General features: G+C 44.0%; 1 protein-coding gene across 1 annotated transcript in view; it reads right to left on the reverse strand.

Annotated features, from left to right (window-relative positions):
• The window catches only part of fgfrl1a (fibroblast growth factor receptor like 1a), a 209,562-nt gene that overhangs the window by 12,991 nt on the left and 176,224 nt on the right, over positions 1-20,347 (reverse strand). Inside the window, exon 7 of the mRNA XM_079499303.1 lies at positions 530-610. Coding sequence (XP_079355429.1) covers positions 530-610 — 81 coding nt within the window. The remainder of the gene's footprint in view (positions 1-529; positions 611-20,347) is intronic.

The raw sequence follows: 20,347 nt of genomic DNA on the forward strand, positions 1-20,347 counted from the left end.
GAACAGAATGATGTACGTTATCTTACAGTTACTGTTTTACAAAACTGCACCATTTTATTTACAAATGCCAGCAGCGGGTCAACTCCCCTCCATTTCCATGTGATCTAATTAAGAGTTGTTCCGATACAGATACTGGTATCAGGTACTCGGGCCGATACCACCCTCAAGTACTCGTATTCGGTACTCGGAACTGGCCCCGATACTCGGACCCGAGTACCAAAACATCCAATTGACACTAGGCTGAACGAATGCGACGGGAGCAAGTCTGACCCAACACTGCAGCAAATCGCCAAAAACAGCCGATCTACAAGCATAAATGACAACTGTAGTGTAGGCATGATAATTAAATTAAATTGAGAAGAGGGTAAAATAAGTGGTTACTCAACAAAAATAAAAAGTACTCGTATTGGTACTCGGTATCAGCGAGTACAAAAAATTAAGTACCAGTACTCGGTCTGGAAAAAAAAAGGTATCTGTACAACTCTAGATCTAACGTGTGTAATAATGAGTAGAAAGAAAGAAATCTCACCCAGCTTCCCAGCTAGCTCGGGAGTGTGTTCAGAGCCTCCATCACTGGGCCCTACTGCATCTCTCCCTGAACTGGAGTCATCTGTGGAGCACAGAGCAAAGAATGAACAGGAAAGCAAAGCATGCATGGTCATTGGTCACATCTGAAGTGTTTAGTTTCTTATTTTAATTTAGATTTTAATGACCAGACAAATAATGAACAGGAAAGCAAAGCATGCATGGTCATTGGTCACATCTGAAGTGTTTAGTTAATTTTAATGACCAGACAAATAAAGAACAGGAAAGCATGGTGGTCACCTCACTATCTGAAGTGTTTAGGATAGTGAAGTGTATTATTCTTCGATAATTTCAAAAACATAAAAAACATACAATTAGTAATCGATCCATATTTTGGCCATATCATTATAGTTAAAAAGCATAATTAAACTATCTGAAAATAGATGATCTAGAGCTAATGGGTAATCACCATTACAGTACATCTCTTTGCGGAAAACGTGCTGCTCCCGCTAATTAGAGGTTACAAATGGTGGACGGGTTTCGGCACGACGCCAACTAGCTCTCAGTCTCTTCTACCTATTGCACATCACACTAACCCTGGCTGATCACCATGGTCATCACACTAACCCTGGCTGATCACCATGGTCATCCACTAACCCTGGCTGATCACCATGGTCATCACACTAACCCTGGCTGATCACCATGGCCATCACACTAACCCTGGCTGATCACCATGGTCATCACACTAACCCTGGCTGATCACCATGGTCATCCACTAACCCTGGCTGATCACCATGGTCATCACACTAACCCTGGCTGATCACCATGGTCATCACACTAACCCTGGCTGATCACCATGGTCATCACACTAACCCTGGCTGATCACCATGATCATCACACTAACCCTGGCTGATCACCATGGTCATCACACTAACCCAGGCTGATCACCATGGTCATCACACTAACCCAGACTGATCACCATGGTCATCCCCTAACCCTGGCTGATCACCATGGTCATCCCCTAACCCTGGCTGATCACCATGGTCATCCCCTAACCCTGGCTGATCACCATGGTCATCCCCTAACCCTGGCTGATCACCATGGTCATCCACTAACCCTGGCTGATCAACATGGCCATCACACTAACCCTGGATGATCACCATGGTCATCACACTAACCCTGGCTGATCACCATGGTCATCACACTAACCCTGGCTGATCACCATGGTCATCCACTAACCCTGACTGATCATCATGGTCATCACACTAACCCTGGCTGATCAACATGGCCATCACACTAACCCTGGCTGATCACCATGGTCATCACACTAACCCTGGCTGATCACCATGGTCATCCACTAACCCTGGCTGATCACCATGGTCATCACACTAACCCTGGCTGATCACCATGGTCATCCACTAACCCTGACTGATCATCATGGTCATCACACTAACCCTGACTGATCACCATGGGCATCCACTAACCCTGGCTGATCAACATGGCCATCACACTAACCCTGGCTGATCACCATGGTCATCACACTAACCCTGGCTGATCACCATGGTCATCACACTAACCCTGGCTGATCACCATGGTCATCACACTAACCCTGGCTGATCACCATGGGCATCCACTAACCCTGGCTGATCACCATGGTCATCCACTAACATCCAGATGACTAGAGCGTCACACTAGGAAGTAGGAACCAACCTCCTCAAGGTGGAACCAATGTCTCTGTAGGCGTTATGAGGTCAAAATGCAAGACAGGGGAAATGAACAAGAGAGAGACAGCGAGGTAGAGGGAGAAAGGGAGAGAGGGAGATAAAAAAAAGAGAGACAAAGGTGGGGGTGAGAGAGAATCTGGTCTGAACTCGGGTTCCTCAATCAGAACCTGATGCTGGGTAGAAGGAGAAAGCCTGTTAACCACACAGCATGAGACCACCTGCCAGCCTTGTGTTTAGGCGTGCGTGTGTGTGTGTGTGTGTGTGTGTGTGTGTGTGTGTGTGTGTGTGTGTGTGTGGGTGTGTGCATGCTTGTTTGTGTGCTTTCAGAGGACCACCTGCATGCACTATGCCTTTAATTCAGAGCCAAGGGCCTTTATAACATCACTATTTGGACCACGAAATAAAGGAAATATTTGAAATGCAAATGCAAGGTATAAACTGCATCCCGGAGGCTGGTATTAATAGCAAATTGGCCGCGTGCTTGGTGCAAACCCAGTGCGTGTGTGTTTATATGTGCATGCGTTGTGTTTGTGGTGGCTGCTATCTGTGTGCTATGTGTGGGTGGGGGTCTGGCCGTGCATGGATGTGTCGAAGTGCACATAATCGCACGCACGTGAGTGTATCACGCACGCACGCACATGCACGCACGCGAGCGCATACGTGAACTCCAGGGTTATGTGATTAAGTGGAAACTTGAGGTACTGGTATTCAGGTTACCCCACACACTTCTCCTCTTCCCTTCCCTTCTCTTCCTCCCTCACTCCTTTCCTTTCCTACCTCCTACCACATGCGCGGTATGTTCTGAGAGAGGGCATGGTGTTTGAAGTTGGAGCGGCACAGGGCTTTGATCCCAAAGCAGAACACGGTTTAGCACTCTACACTCACAACCACACAACTACCCCCACCCCCATGAGCCCCAGCCCCTCGTGCACTGCACCGAGCCAATATGTTTACTGGCAAACCCACCCACCTCACCCCTTCCCCTATAATTACATCATTCAGTCATTTTCAATGGCCGAGCACAATGCATGTACGTGGGTTCGTGTTGGTGGCAATGGGTATCACACAGCACATGCGGACACACTGCAGGAACAAAGCAGGCGCACGTGCCAAGTGCCAACGTGAGGGGACGGTGTGAGAACACTTTTCAATGCAGAAGGTTGTGTCTGTAGAGTTTGGTACACAACAACTTCCCCTAACCAGAGGTGCCTTTAAAACACTGGTTGTCAATGTGGGGGTCCGGGGACCCCAAGAGGTCCATAAGGGTCCATTTGTTTCCGTCTGTAGTTAAATAAATACAGAATTGTATCAAATGGGGTCTGTGGACTAATGCATACAAATTGAGGGTCCTTAACATAAAAAGAGGTTGAATATCACTGCTTTAGAAGAGGCACAGTAACTTAACTTAAGAACAACGGCGAGCGACACATGCATTTCATTGGCTATCGCCTAATCGCCCGCTATCGCCGGACGATGTCGCCCAAAATAATACATTATTTTCATCTTTTCGGGCGACGTTCCTCTGCCCACTTTTCGACCATCGCCTGTTTGCCTGCTATCGCCAGTAGTTGCCGGGTCCCATTGACAAATAATGCACTTCCGGAAAATGTGTCTGTTGCCACGCACTGTCAAGGTCTCAAGTTTAAACCCTTGGCTATCACATAGAATTACAATTCAGTGCTGATGGTGAACATACCCTTATTCTAGAACATTTTATCTAATTTTGTCCCTTTCTGACAATTCTCTAGCTTTCTCTCTCCTTTACGTTCTGACCTTAGTACAGGTTCCTTTCTCCTTCTCTCCATCTTCAGGAGGGAAGTGGTATAACAGCATGATACAGTTCACACATTTACTGGCCTGGCACTCGCGCAAGTGTGTGTGTGTGTGTGTGTATTAGTATAACCATCCTTTGTATTTAGTTTCAGCTCTGCAGCGAGAAAGTGTCAATCGTGCACTCAAGAGCTATGACTGTGTGTGTTCTGGGGCCTGTGTTTTCCTAAAGGGTCATGTCCTTCCAGGTTTTAATATAGAGACATTGGATATGTGGACACAACCTGTGTGTGTGTGTGTGTGTGTGTGTGTGTGTGTGTGTGTGTGTGTGTGTGTGTGTGTGTGTGTGTGTGTGTGTGTGTGTGTGTGTGTGTGTGTGTATGTGGGGTGGGGGGGGGGGGGCTATGGGAGGGCAGATGACTCTTCAAATAGCTTCTAATGCGGAGGACTTTGGATTAAACTTTTAGGTAGCAACGGAACAACAGAAACAGAAGGAAAAGCATACACATTCATACAGAGAGAGAGAAAGAAAGAGAGAGAGAGAGAGAGAGAGAGAGAGAGAGAGAGAGAGAGAGAGAGAGAGAGAGAGAGAGAGAGAGAGAGAGAGAGAGAGAGAGAGAGAGAGAGAGAGAGAGAGACACAGAGAGAGACACAGAGAGAGAGAGACACACACACACACAGAGATGTCATCTAGAGTTGTAGTGAGCCCAATGTCCGAGCACTACTGTTGGGGTGTCCTTGAGCAAGGCACTGAGCACACACGCTCCAGAATGTTCCTGTTTTAACTTGCTGCGTGAACGCATGTATGAATGTAACCTCTACATGTGTAACCACTTTCTCCCTGAGCTCCCTATGTTAGGCATGACAGTATAGGTGTAAATCCTCAAACTCTTTTGATTCACAGATCTACAAGCTCGTTGTAGATCGTCTGTTGAAAAAGAGAGAGGCACAGTGATACAGAGAAAAGACATGATGACAGACAATGTGGCTGGCAATGTTATGTCATGTCACATCATGTTACGCAAGTACTTCACAGCACTGTACTGTACTGTACTGTACAGCAGTGTTGATACTATCAGTGTAAGGTTTTGTTGTGAAACTGAATGTGAGGAGTTGCTAGGGAGACAGACACATCATCATACTCTGTGAACCACTGTTAGATCAATTGTCAGTTGACATTGACGAACGCTGAGTCCCCTGCCTAAGCCTTTAGGCAACGCTAGCCTGACAATTCACCCCGTTTTCACTTCATTTTTCAGACCGAAAGCAGAAGCCAATATTAATGGTTTCTTTCAGTTCTCCTCGGTAGACTATTAATTATTTCTGTGCTTCTAGCTATTAGCATGAATGAACCTGTGCCACCATCCACGTCCACTTTAAGAGTGCCCGCCCCCACACACACACACACTCAACACACACTCTGCTATCATTAGCGCAAGCACACACTGTTTACCTATCAGAAATGTTTACATGTCGGGAGCGACGCGGTACAAAGTCACAGATGAAATCCAAACTTTGGATGGCAGAAGATCCACCAAGGACAGCTCTCCAAAATTCTGAATTATGGAGGTTTGAAAATCCTGTTTGTAACCGAGGTAAACGGTGGTCATATTTTACGTCCCATAGCTGGTGGTGACGGGACGTTGCCATAGCAACCAGATCAATGTTAAAAACTGCCGTGGGGCTCAACCATTATAGAGTATACGGGGGGGGTACGAACATGTTCGTACCTTAAAGTAAAATAATTAATGCCAATTTTTGGATTTCGGTGATGTCACACCGAGGAAGCAAGCGGTGGCTAGTGACGAAAGCTAAAATACGGTAAAAATATTATTAATTCTGGATTAATACTCTCTTATCAAATCTCGTGTTTGTTGAAGGAGGGTTCAATAGCTAAACATGAGATATATCATGGTTAGCATAGATTCGGTTAAAGTCCTTGCAGACCGTAAAAAAAACATTAAAACAAATGCGGCAGTCAGCATGTATTTTTTAACCCCAAGGTGAGCTCCAGATAGGATAATATTAGATTGATTACTTTGGGATAGCAAAATTGCATCAGCAAAGAACAAAATTACATAAAAAAAGACAACTGAATGAAATTTAAAAAGGTTACACAACTAAAAAAAACAAGATCAATTACATGTATTGGACTTAAATGCACTGCTTTGGCAGATAAAAAAACATCCCACAGAATGACTGACGTCATTAAAACCCTGTATTAAAACAGCGGTTCTCCACTGTCTGGGACAATGACCGTGGACATCACTATCAAAGTGGATTTTTGCACGCGGTCCTGTCAACATCACTTGTGAGTGACCGGCCTTTGCGAAGAGCACGCTGGTTTCATAGCCGTCGAGCACTGACCCCCCACTGCAACGCACACTGTCATTATAGCATCATCAGTCAGTGGTGCAGGAGACACTGTGGAAACAAGGAAACCACAGTTGCACTGAAGCACATTGTTGCCTGTCTATATATCACACCAGAGATATAGAACTAATACCACAGAATGGTTTGTGTATGTGGGCAAGAGAGAGCGAGAGACTAACAGAGAGATATATAGAAAAGAAGAACCATATTGCGTGTAAGCATGAACGGAGACTGGAGAGGGACCTTGATGTGCGCGTGTGTTGCTGTGGTTCCATTAATATAAGCTACTATGGTTAAATCCTTGCTCTCTCTCTCTCTCTCTCACACACACACACACACACACACACACACACACACACACACACACACACACACACACACACACACACACACACACACACACACACACACACACACACACACACACACACACACACACACACACACACACACACACACACACACACACACACACACACACACACACACACACACACACACACACACACACACCACAAAGCCCCTAACACCAGATTTGTTCCCCACTCTGACCTCCAAGATCCAAACAAAGAATATAATTCTCTCCAGCCACAATCATTTTAGGAATTTGTAAGGATTTGCTGGCCGCAGCCTGCCACATTACACAATGCGTAATTAGGAGCTGGTTATTGTACATAAACCACCAGAGACCTCCTGATGGTAGGGATGGCCTTGGATCTACAAAACCCATGTTGTGGCCTTTGGGCTTCTTTGTACAGAAAGATGACGGGAAGAGAGTGATTGACAGATCCTGGGTCAGATTGAAATGTCGCCGTATGTCTGTGCCTAAGCTGGTGCCTGTTGGCATCTACAGTTTGATCCTTTTTCAAAGTTTAAGTTCACTTTTGCAGATCTTGTATGCCAGCGGTTACAGAGAAAGTCAATTTGAATTATGTCTCACACTGAAAATCGCCATCTTTATGTGGAAAACGTTTTATGTTGTCATATTCACATGAAGCGCGAAACAAGAGATCGGAAACCTGAGAAACAATGTTATTTCTGTGTGTGTGTGTGTGTGTGTGTGTGTGTGTGTGTGTGTGTGTGTACTACCGTGCGTGCGTGCGTGTGTGTGTGTGTGTGTGCGTGTACTACCGTATGTGCGTGCGTGCGTGCATGCATGTCTATCTACACACAGACACACACACACACACATACATGCCCTTGCCACAGTGATTTACAGTCCCGGCTGTGGGGAGACTGTGTAGCCTTATGGAAATCATTAGAACTAGGCTGCTACACACTTCTCTATTAACAGCTGAGAGAGAAAGAGAGAGAGAGAGAGAGAGAGAGAGAGAGAGAGAGAGAGAGAGAGAGAGAGAGAGAGAGAGAGAGTCAGAGTCTAACAAAGAGAAATGCTCAGAGAAAGAGAGAGAACTGCTCACAGAGAGAGAGAGAGAGAGATGTTAATTGGTTGAGTCAAAGAGCTAGCAGCACAGAGAGATTTATTGGCTGTGGCTGTGGAACAGACATTACTACACTGCAGTTAACTGCTGCAGCCTCACAACTACAACACTGACTCACATGACAGATTAACTACCTGTCAGAGTGTGTCTGTGCATGGAGGTACTCTGTGTGCGTGCGCGCGGGTGTGTGTGTGTGTGTGTGTGTCAATGTACTGTTGGAGTATGTGAATGGGCCGATCAGTGTGAATGAGGATGTGTGTTGTGCGGTCTAAGAGTGTAAGCATACATGTACATATACTGTATTTGTGTGTGTGTGTCTGTGTATTGCAAGTACCGTATGTCTGTATGGGAATGTATGTGTCCATGTGTGTCTTTTGAGTGTGAGCGCGTGTGTGCGTGTGTGTGTGTGTGTTTAGCTAGCCTCGATACCCAGGCTTTCATTTTCGTCGGCGCAAAAAGTGTTTAGCAGTGATCTGACCGATGACGTACGTATGAGGCATTGACATTTTCCAAGTTCATTAAATCGCATGCGCACACGCACATGCACACACGCACACGACTGGTTTATAGATGAAAGGGCCTGCATAAGGTAAACATCTTTTCCTCTGAAATGTACCTAGAACATTTGATCTCATTAGCCCCCCCAACAGGCACGCACGCACACACACACACACAAACACACACACACACACACACACACCCACACACACACACACACACACCCCCCTGATGACTATGTTGGCACCAAACATTTTCTCTCTCTCTTAGATCCAGCCAAGACAACAAACTTTATACTTTTTATGAGCAGAACTTTACGATAGTATTTACAAATGTGATTACACGATATGCCACGGTGAGGCCTGAGCTCTCTGAAATATGATGAACATGCTTCAGCCTTTCACTGTCAATTGCTTCCAGCTTTTCAGCCTTTTTGCTATAGATTGTGTGTGTGTGTGTGTGTGTGTGTGTGTGTGTGTGTGTGTGTGTGTGTGTGTGTGTGTGTGCACTTGTATTGCACACATGTGGGCAAGCTCACGCACGCACGCACGCAAGCAAACACACGCACACACACACCCCATTACTGATCAGGGTATGGGGTTGATTACCCAGAGATCCTGGGTTTCTGGCTTGCAGGTTTAAGGCGATGTGTTTGTGCGTGTGTGTTTGTGTGTGCATGTGTGTGTTTGTGTGTGCATGTGTGTGTTTGTGTGTGCATGTGTGTATGTGTGTGCGTGTGCGCGTGCGTGTACATGTATGTGTGCGTGTGTGTGCAGAGAGGCTGGGATTTAGAACTTCCTCATGTCTTTAGTGGACTATTAAGAGAGAGAGAGAGAGAGAGAGAGAGAGAGAGAGAGAGAGAGAGAGAGAGAGAGAGAGAGAGAGAATAGATTTTTTTCAACAAATAACCATTAACACACACCACCATGACCAAACAAGAAAGCAAACCTCCAAGAAAACGTTCATTTAGAAATAGAAAGACGCAAAGCAAACACGATTGTATTCTTGTGTCATAATGAACCCCTTAAACCATACACACTATGTTTAGATGACCCCACTTCCTCCCCCTTTTTAAATCTACACACATCTCTTTGCTGTAAGCAGCTCAACACATCACAATCAGTGTTGATTTCGTCGACTAAATATATAGACAATTTCGTCAACAAATAAAAACTACACTAACATGTTAGGAAGGGACTAGTGGACAAGAGATCCAGTACAAGTCATTTTACACTTGAAAATAGCAGATCTACAAGCTCACACCGTGTTGCGCTGTGACGCGCTGTGACCTTGTAGATCGGCTATTTTGTGTATTACGACAGCATGAACTGTAGATTTAGTCGACTAAAATCTCATGATATTTAGTCAACTAAAACTAGACTAACACTAAAAGATTCCAGGTGACTAAAATGTGACTAAAACTAAAATCAAAATTTGGTTCCTCCAATTATTGACAGGTGTTATTCAGGAATAGGATGGTAATTCATGCCTGCTGTCCAAGGATCCAATGCTGACAGCACTCCCTTAATCTAATGATTAGCTTAATGTGCTACAACCTACAATAGTTGTATCACTCAACAGTAAACAATCCAACATATACCTGTAGTATAAGTGTATACAGGGTATATGCAGATTTTGAAAGTGACAATTTCTGACTTTTACAAATGTTTAATACCAAATTGGCCAAATTGTCACATATTATGTAAGAAAGAGTAAAGAAAATGTGAAAATAGCTAATCTATTGGCTTACTCGCAATCTACAAGCATTGCAAGCTTTGAAGCTTGTAGTTGTATTTTCATGTATCTGTGGAACAGATACATGTGCCTACAGCACAATTACAAGTGCTTGTCAGGGTCACCAGTTCAAATATGATTATTTTGGGGGGTCACGGCCTGAGAAGATTGGGATTGACCCCATCACTTAAGAGTTACAGACCTGTAAGAGTCCATTTGCTTCACAAACATCAAAAATGTAGCTGGAAGCCCCTCAAGGACCCCAGACCCCACTTTGAGAACCACTTGGTTTCCAAAAATCACACTTGTGTGAAGTGAGGGGTGCCTCACTGCTTTAAACAAACATCATACTCTAAACAAACATGAACGGAGCCCATAGACTGGACTGCCATATGACGTATTAGACGTAATGCCCGAAAGCCAGACGTTGGAGCCTGGAGGGGTTAGTGCCCCTCAATAATAATAATATTATGCACCTAAAAAAACAGTTTCTGTATCAGTTGGTTAGCTTAGGTAAAGACTATGCTGTGAGTCAGCAATGTCTATCTCCATTTCATTGTCCACATTCCCTCACTGTACCTCAGCAAAAAGCGTTGCACAAGAATTTCTCCCATCAGCATTTTTACTGCTTTTCTACACCACTGCCCACCCCAAGTGCTTAGGTTCCGTTCTGTGGAGCCCTCTAGGGAAGAAAAAATAAAAAACAGTGTTCTTCAGCGATGGGATTCAAACATTGTACATGCATTGCTTATCTAAGCTTTAAACACCTGCCTTCCCTCCTACACTGTGTATGTTAACTACACTTAGAAATAAACAGTGTGTGTGTGTGTGTGTGTGTGTGTGTGTGTTCTCGCGTGTGCGTGTGCGTGTGCGTGCGTGCGCTGTGTGAAACTCTCTGCCGTGCACTCAAACAGAGCACTTTTGGTGCTGATCATACAGTAGGATTGTCCAGAGACTCCAGACTAAACAAAAACAAAGTTTTGGGTGAGGTGTGCAGCACTCAGACCCCAATTTCTACGCTTAGTTTTTACCAGCTGCTGTAAAGCATGCTGGTATAGTATCGCTGTGGATCGTAGTGGCGACCTACTCCTGATTAGGGATGGAGCTCGATAACTGATACCCGAAAGAATCTGATAACAAGCTTGTTGAGTACCCGTTATCAATAAGCGTTGGGCTTATCAAGCCTGTTATTGAGCATAGCGGCCCATGACGTCATGTTTAAACAATCAAGAAGAGAGGCAATCAAGAAATAAATGTAATCATCCATGCTGGCACAAACATCGATACCTGCCAGTGCCAACCAGCGCTGTCTGGGTAAACAAAATTCCGCTTTTAAAGTGACGGTACACATATTAACCAGTTAACAGTTTCTTTAATATCATGTTATTGGCAAAAAGGTCCATTGCCAAAGGTCAAAAGTACTGTACTAGTACTTTGGAGTACTAGTAAAAGATACTGGTTCTGTTCAGAATGTATTGTCTCCCGTCTTTCCACAAAATAATTAAAAATGCTTGATAGTGGGCTCGATAAGAACCCGACTCCATAAGCCTGATTGATAAGGTGCTCGTTATCATTAAAAATTAACAAGCTCCATCCCTAGTCCTGATTGGCTGCCTCGTCTCTAGGCTACCTCTAAGCCAGGGGTTCTCAACCTTTTTGGCCGGGGACCCCCGGAAATGCTTTGGCAATGTCTCGGGACCCCCGCCCCGCCCCCTCCCGACCCCCAATATAAATTGACTGCTACAATAACCTTAACCCATTTTGGGCGGGAACCCCTTTTGGTGTTTTAAGCATTATGTTATAATTTAGCTATTGAAAAATAGCAGATCTACAAGCTCATAGCGCGCCACCGAGTGGCGCGCTACGAGCTTGTAGGTCTGCTATTTTTGAAAAATCTTGAAAAAAAAAAAAAAAAAAAACTTCGCGACCCACGGGTTGAGAACCCCTGCTCTAAGCCAATGGGAAAGCAAGCAAAAACCCATCGTCTGAACGGCATGAATAGTCAACGGATCTACAAGCTCTGAGACTAGGCATGTGGAAATATATGAGTCAACGTGCGCGATGTGAGTGCATCGGTTCATTCAGTGTTGATCGGATACAATAGATGGGTGACCTCTGAAAATGCCATGACAAGGTGAATTGAATTGCTAAAACAATGTTAAATTAAATGTGAAAATATCCGATCTACAAGCTGAGACACAAAATGCTTTTGCAGTCAAATACATAGTAATGAAGGGGACCTTGAGTGAGCAGAGCCAGTTGTGAGTGAGAGAGAGTGTGACAATAGACGGGTGAGATACAGTTGGGTGCCACCGATATTGTCCCTTATCATTTGACCCATTTAGGCCTGACCTCAACATTTTAAAAAATCCTTCTAAATCCTCCAGTTTTCTGAAATAAATATTTTCACGATTTTTCAAAAATAGCAGACCTACAAAGCTTGTAGAGCTTGTAGATCTGCTATTTTTCAATAGCTAAATTATGTTTAAAACACCAAAAGGGGTTCCCGCCCAAAATGGGTTAACTGTCCTTTTGCGCAGATCACGCAAACCTCAGCAAAAAGAAAAGGACAATATCGATGGCCTCCAACTGTACGTGCGTGATGCGGCTGCATCGGTTCATTCAGCGTGATCTAGTATGAGAATCAGAATCAGCCTTTATTGCCATACATGTAAACATGTTAGGAATTTGTTTCGGTAGTACAGTTACAGATTGCAGTTACCACAGCTGCCATGGACGGCACTATATTGGAGTCATGACACTAGCGTTGACTCCCATTGTAACAATGGAATGCGGAAGTGCTCATTCTATCTCAATGGGATAGTTCCAATGTTTGGAACTATAGCCCATACAGTAGCACCCTGCTTTGTGGCGAGATCAAAGCGTGTCGCGACTCTCTTCTTCTACGGCTCTGGGTTCATTCAGTGTATATTTTCTTAAAAGTATCTATCTATTACAACTAATGTATTTTACTTTGGGGTGTAAAGTAGATAACGTAGTAACTTTACGCCATGAAAAAATATCCCAAATCTTGCACACACCTATTTACATTTCATAGCACACTGCTGCAGATAAACAATAAGCAGAGAAATATGACTATGTCATCTTTTCTTGTTTTCACTGTGTACGTGTCAGGGAGCAACAGATGGAGAAAGGGAATTAGGGAACATTAAGGAGGATGTGTGTGTTTGTGTGCATTTCAATTCACGTTTTCACTTCAGGATTATGTCCATTTCGTGTGTGTACATTGTGTAAGTGAATCATATGAATAGTATGACTAAGACTGAGTGTGTGTGGGATTTAGTGTGAATGACAGAAAATTGGTATAGCTACAGTATATATGCGTGTGTACAGTATGTGTGTAACTCCAAACTCCAACTCTGTGTTTCCTGATGCCGAGTAGAGTGCGGTTTGGTCTCCTGCCATAAAGGGGCTCAGCTCTTTAATTGTGGCCACCTGTGTGTGTGTGTGTGTGTGTGTGTGTGCGTGCGTGCGTGCGTGCGTGCGTGCGTGCGTGCGTGCGTGCGTGCGTGCGTGCGTGCGTGCGTGCGTGCGTGCGTGCGTGCGTGCGTGCGTGCGTGCGTGCGTGCGTGCGTGCGTGCGTGCGTGCGTGCGTGCGTGCGTGCGTGCGTGCGTGCGTGCGTGCGTGCGTGCGTGCGTGCGCGCGCGTGCGTGCGTGCGCGTGCGTAAAAAGGTTTCACTCTCACGCAGGCAGGCACACTCAAGCACTCACAAGTACGCACACACGCGCACACAGCTCATATGATGTCCTTGCCTGTCATACATAGACGAACGGAAACAGAAGTGTTCCTCACAAGTGTGTGTGTGTGTGTGTGTGTGTGTTCCAACTTCCCACATTGCTGTTCTGTGTCTGTTCTGTGTCAAACTTGATTAAGCAGCCTGTAAGATCCATTTTAGCCTTGGCTGGTCCATCTGTCTGTGTGTGTGTCAAGCTACCTCTCTTGATACCATGGTGTAATCCTGGTACAAATTACCTATCATTTTCATATCCTGTCATCTGTCCCTCAACAATGGATTTGTAAGATATTATCCTGAAAATGTAATGTAGCTAGAAGCTTGCGCACCTGCGACGAGCTCACGTCTAACGCCACATGATCCTGTTGATGTTGTTTCTCTGTGAATGTGTACAAAGCGTACATTTTGAACGAAGGCAGACAGCGATGTGTCTTTGGCCACTAACCGTGTTTTGTCCACAAGGATAGTGAGAGGTAGGTAAACTACAGGGAGAGCGAACATTCCGTGCTCACTGCAGTTGTCGGACAGCCCCGCTGTGATTGGCCAGTAGTCGCACACCCACCAAGCTGAGGTGAAAACGCAGAGGTGAAGTCAATGACGTATCACGGCCACAAAGCACAGGTGTGAACGGCACTTGCGCATATGTCACGGACGGTGTACTAGAACTGCACACAAAGTCGCCGTGGAATTCTCTCAAATGTAATAATAGATGTTTTTTTATTTGCAGTTGTGCAGTACTGTAAGCAAGCAGTAAAATGATCAGTGATTATTTAACTCAAGAGTGTAAAATTGGACCCTCAAAATATTTTACACAAATTAAATTAACCTTTACTGCGCTCAAAGAACTGAGACCAGCATGGCCCCAAAATTGCTTCTTGATAGAACGTCAAATCAGTTCATGTTGCCAGGCAACAACTAATTATTACAGCCAGTAAGCAGAGCTTTGGCTAATGCTACTTAACAATAAAAATGCCTTCCAGGAAGTAAAGAAGTGAAATAACTGAAACACTAGGGGCTTAAAATAGCACCAGGCTCCACAGTGCAACTTTTATGGTATGAAACCTGCCCAAATGTCCTAACAGTACTGTATAACTGTATTGTATTTTCTGTTGGACTGCATTCTCTTTACTAATCAATCTCAGGGGCTGCTGCATTTCTATGTTTGCAAGTTCTGAACTATAGCTTATTATTCATATTATCACTTGAACCATGACGGTATCCATTCTGAACTATAGCTTATTATTCACATTATCACTTGAACCATGACGGTAAGCTTTACCTGGCCTCGCTAAGAGAAAAAGGTTGCCTTACTTTGTATCTCTTGCTAAAACCGAAACTGATACAGATGCTTTCCCGGTTTTAACGGGTTAAACGGGTACTCTTTCCCCACAAGGAAGCATGGTAACACTTGACTTCACATTGGCGCCAATGTATTAACCTCTGTGCTAGCGTACATTAAAGTACACTTTTACAACCTACAGTATGGAGCGGAGTATTCGCAGGCCTTTTCCAGACTCTGTTTAGTCCGTTGGCTATGAGAAAATAGCTGACCTACAGTACAGTGCAAGCTCCCAATGCGCATTGTGTGCTTGTAGGTCTGCTAATTTAGCAATGTTTGTATGTTTTGACAAATTTGAAAATGTTTACTGACCTGCCCAAAATAGGGACGTCAGGTCGGAACTTCGGAAGTGGTTAACAACGTAACATGTCTTGTTTGTCCGTTTGTGTCTATCTATGCGCATGTGCGCACGCACACGCACGCCCGTTTATGAACGCTGTATGATCTCAGACAGAAACACCCCCGTGTGAACAGTGGACTTGAAGAGATCCAGAAATACCACTGAATCATATTTGTCCTTGGTGCATCGGCCCATCACATTTAAAAATGTTTTTTTTGGGGGGGGGGGGGGGGGGGGGGGGGGGTTCAGCGGGGTGAAGGCTCCAGCCTGTTTGCCGGATTCCTACTCGTTCCACATCATCTCCATTTTAGGTAAATCTCATATGTTCCCTGCTTGACCCTGGCCCTCCAATGAGGTGTGAACAATGATGTAAAACAGCTACAGTATGTGCACACACACACACACACACACACACACAACACACACACACACACACACACACACACACACACACACACACACACACACACACACACACACACACACACACACACACACACACACACACACACACACACACACACACACACACACACACTCTCACTCTCACTCTCACTCCGCTCAAGGATACATGCAGACAGACACACATGCATACCGTTTATGAATATAAGGAGAGGAAGAGACCGATAAAGGTAGTAAATGAAAGTAGAGGAAGGTTTTGTTTTACTTACGGTACAAATCAGGAGAATCGTGAAATGAACTTAACCAGACTCTTGTGCTTTACACATGACCACACACACCAACACACGCACGCCCACATGTCCACATGGGGAATACCAAAAACCCGATCCAAAACTGTATGTTTTCAGAACTCATAAACTCCATCGTTCTTTGTCGTTTATGAGCGGTGGTGCGGAACTACTTATTCCTCATGGCTGTATGTTATTTCAGCCCTCTGTTGATATTCTATTCTGTGAGTCCATGTTCACTGCTGGACGGGCGGGTGGTGGTCCGAGCATTTGCTTTACTGTATGTATTTTTTCAGTGTTAGTTCTCGGACTGAACGCACACCCCCATCCGTGGAGTTTGGAGCCGACTGCGGTGGTAAATGGCCCGTGGCCTGCGCCACATTGCCTTCTGAAAATATACACGGGTGAGAAGCGAGGGTATAAGAGGTTTTGGGATCGTATGTCTGGGCTTATTAACGACCCATAAAAACGAGGCATGCTAATCACACGTTGTGTATTTGGATAATATCAGATGAAGATGGAACGGAGCAGCGAATGTGCCAAGTCAGCTTTAGTGCTGTGCAGAGTAAATGCGTTTTACTCACTCCATGTCTTCATCACTTGTTGGTTCCCCTCTTACTCACTCCCTTACTTACTGCCTTTCTTACTCACTGTACCAACTTGCTGCCCTATTTCCCCCATCTCTCTTGTCTCCCTCCCTCACTTCCTTCAAGCAAACATCCGGAACGGAAAGGGTTTAGATCGGTATAATGTGTGAGACAGACTTAATCTCCTGCCAAATGCACTTTGCAGGGGTTCCTATAGAATGAGACTACTCAGAACTTGCACTTTGCAAGTGCTCAAGCCCTGTACATTAAGGCATTTGTAGAATTGACCTCAGGCCTTAATGGGTTAAGAAAGACCTTTGCTTATCAAGCTAGAGAATCAATTGGCTACGCCCATTACATCCAAAGACTCGTGGCATGTAAATGAGTGGACATTCTGTCCACACACCAAGACAGTTACAGTTGTCTAAGTGTGTATTAATACATGTATGTCTGTGTGTGTGTGTGTGTGTGTGTGTTGTGTTCCTCCAGCTGCTGCCTGTATGTAACTCTAGTAAACATCAATGGCGTGCGGCACTTTGCTGAATTAACATATCTCTCACATCCATCGCCACGCGCCGCCTTTGAAACTCACACCTCCCCAGCCTCGGCAACACACTTTGAACACTGTCCCTCTTTCTGTCATATCTCTCTCTCTCATCTTCAGGGTTATTTACTGAAATAAATCACATTTTAGCATATTAAAGTCTATTAATGCTATGCATTTAACTTCATACATTTCATATTAATCCCAATCTTTCCTTTTTCCCTCATTGCAACAATCATATTCCCATAAACCATTATGCCCCATTTCTGCTCCACCCCACACAGCCCTTACCCCATCTTTCTTCTCAAACATTATTTTCTGTGACAAATAATCTTCCAATGAACCATGCAAATTCATTAACCAGAAGAAGGAAAACAAAAGACAATAGCTTACAACAACAGCACAGAAACGGTCACACACCGTATATCAAGTAAAGAAACCAACATATTGGGTGCGTTTGGAAATGCGCCCTGGGAGTGTGCTCAGTTTTCTTGTGCACTGGGAGTGGGCGCTGACATCATAGAGCGCACTGAGTGTGTTTTTTCCCCATAACATCAGCCTACCTGCTGTTGGTCTACACGTTGATGCGTGTGTAATATAGCTGGGGCGAAATTCGTCCAAAATCAACAAGATCGTGCACTTGATGGTTTTTGAAAACCTTATGTCCATACCTAACACCATGCCAAAAATAAAAAAAGTCATAATTGTTATGATTTTATATGTATTATTATTATGTTATTTAGCATGCCCAATACTAATAGAATCCCTTTTATCAATTATTTAGGTTTTTAACCATAATACTGGCCCATTTAATATTAGATTCATTGCAAACGGACCACTAGGGGGCGAGCCCAACTCGTTTGCGATGGTTTTTGAAAACCTTATGTCCATACCTAACACCATTCCAAACATCTGTGGCGCAGTGCACCAGATTTTCGAACGACAACGCACTGTCGAGTGCACTGAATAAACAAACGACAAGAGGGCACACCAGTGTGAATTTCCAAACGCACCCATTATATCAGTGAATGTGTCACTGCTTAGCGACTGTTTGGCAAAAACCGAGACAAGCTGGCTAACTTCATCCATTACAGTCACATTTATAGCTGGATGAGTCAGCCAACATACTGTAACTGCCTGAGAAAATTTACTTGTTCTTGGGCGAGACTGCAAAATCCTGTGTCAATTTAACTTCTAATTTACTTACTTAGGTACATGTGGAGACTTCTGTGTATCCAAGGCAGATGCCTTCCTCATGAATGAAAATTAAGAATATCATCACTGTCAGGTTTACCTGTTAGCTTTTATTTGGTGTAGTGTTAGCTTCTGTTTTTTATTGAAATATGGGTTAGTCAGGGGCAAGATTATAAAAGCTCATAAAAATAGAGCCTACAAAATCACAACGCGGTGAATGAGGCACATCCCTCACACAGAGGACCTTTGCATTCTCCAATGCCACAGTGGGGGGGGGGGGGGGGGTGATAGTTGTGGGCACCATACTTGTCTTCGCAGGCTAACACCTCCTCCGGGGGTGAGGCGACACTGGAAGAGGGCCTCGTTCCCGCGAGTTAAGGGCGCGAGCAAGCAGAGGGGCCACAGCCGCCATTCCCAGGCTCCAGCTCAGTTATGGAGCTCAACCCTTCCATTGCACTACGTCTGCACAGTCACAAAAATAGCAATGGCATCATAGTGTGATACGCTCTTGATGTTTGTTAAGTTGAGAGACACAGCAATCGCGCTGAACCCACATTTTTCATAGATACATAGATGACTGATTTTTGACTAAAACTAAGATGAGTTTTAGCTTCACTGCATTGGCTTCCGGTTGTTTTTAATGTTGTTCTCAATGGTCTCGCACCTTCCTACCTACATGACTGCCTGCCTAAATATGTCCCAAACGTATAAACTGTTGGCCTGCGCGCTGTGCCTAAAAAAATGGGAACTAAAAAACACGGTGAAGCAGCTTTCTGCTTCTACGGGCCAACGGCGTGGAACAAACCCCCACTATACCTTTGACAGGCAGCCTCTGTAGACACTTTTAAAGCACAGCTCAAGACCTACTTCTACACTCTTGCTTTTAATTGATCTTTTAAATTCCTTGTTATTCATGTCCTCACTGTATTGCATTACTGCTATTATTTTAATATTTTATTATTTTTTCTCCATTGCTCTGTAAAGCACTTTGAGCAGCATTACGTGTCATGAAAGGTGCTATACAAATAACGTGTTATTATTATTATTATTATTGATGCAACAGGCTGATCCACATTGACGCCACGCCATTTCTTTTTTTTTTTTTTTTTTAATGTTCTGTTTATTAATTTTTTGTTTTTTACAAGTATAGCAGTAACTTGAGAAATACAAACAGAGTAACAAATACAACAAAAACTGAAACACAAACAACACACAAATTCCAAATCAAGACAACCAAAGAACATTCAGAACAAAACAAAACATACATATACATATATACAAATAAAAATAAAAATAAAAATAAAAACCCCACTCCAATATAGTCAATGTACAGAGTTACAGTTCTTGGTCACAAACATCATCCAGACAAGACAGGTTGGCTAGTCAGGCGACAGCTATTCAGGTTCAACGCCACGCCATTTCTATGTGTGTCAAGATCCACATAATTTCCAAGTTTCTTATGTATTTACTATACCATTATGTCACGCACACTCATTTCCCAATACAGACACAAATTATATACCCTCAAATATATATTTTAAATACTTTCCACCTACTGTAGCATCCCAATTTTACGCTTGCCATTATATGCGATTTTTTTTTATTTACATTTATTTTATTCACAAAACGAAAATAGTTGCAAGCTCACAACCACATTGGTGCGGCAAGCATGGCAAGTGAGCTTGTACAGTAGATCGGCTTTCAAATGGCCGAAATGTATATAGGGCTGAAGTGGTTGATGTTTTTTGTAATAATGATATAAAACTAAAGTTTTCAAATAAATGTAGTGGAGTAAAAGTACAATATTTGTGAACCCAAGCTGTCTGGTGCAG

Source organism: Electrona antarctica, assembly GCF_951216825.1.
Source record: "Electrona antarctica genome assembly, chromosome: 1".
NCBI classification, from domain to species: domain Eukaryota; kingdom Metazoa; phylum Chordata; class Actinopteri; order Myctophiformes; family Myctophidae; genus Electrona; species Electrona antarctica.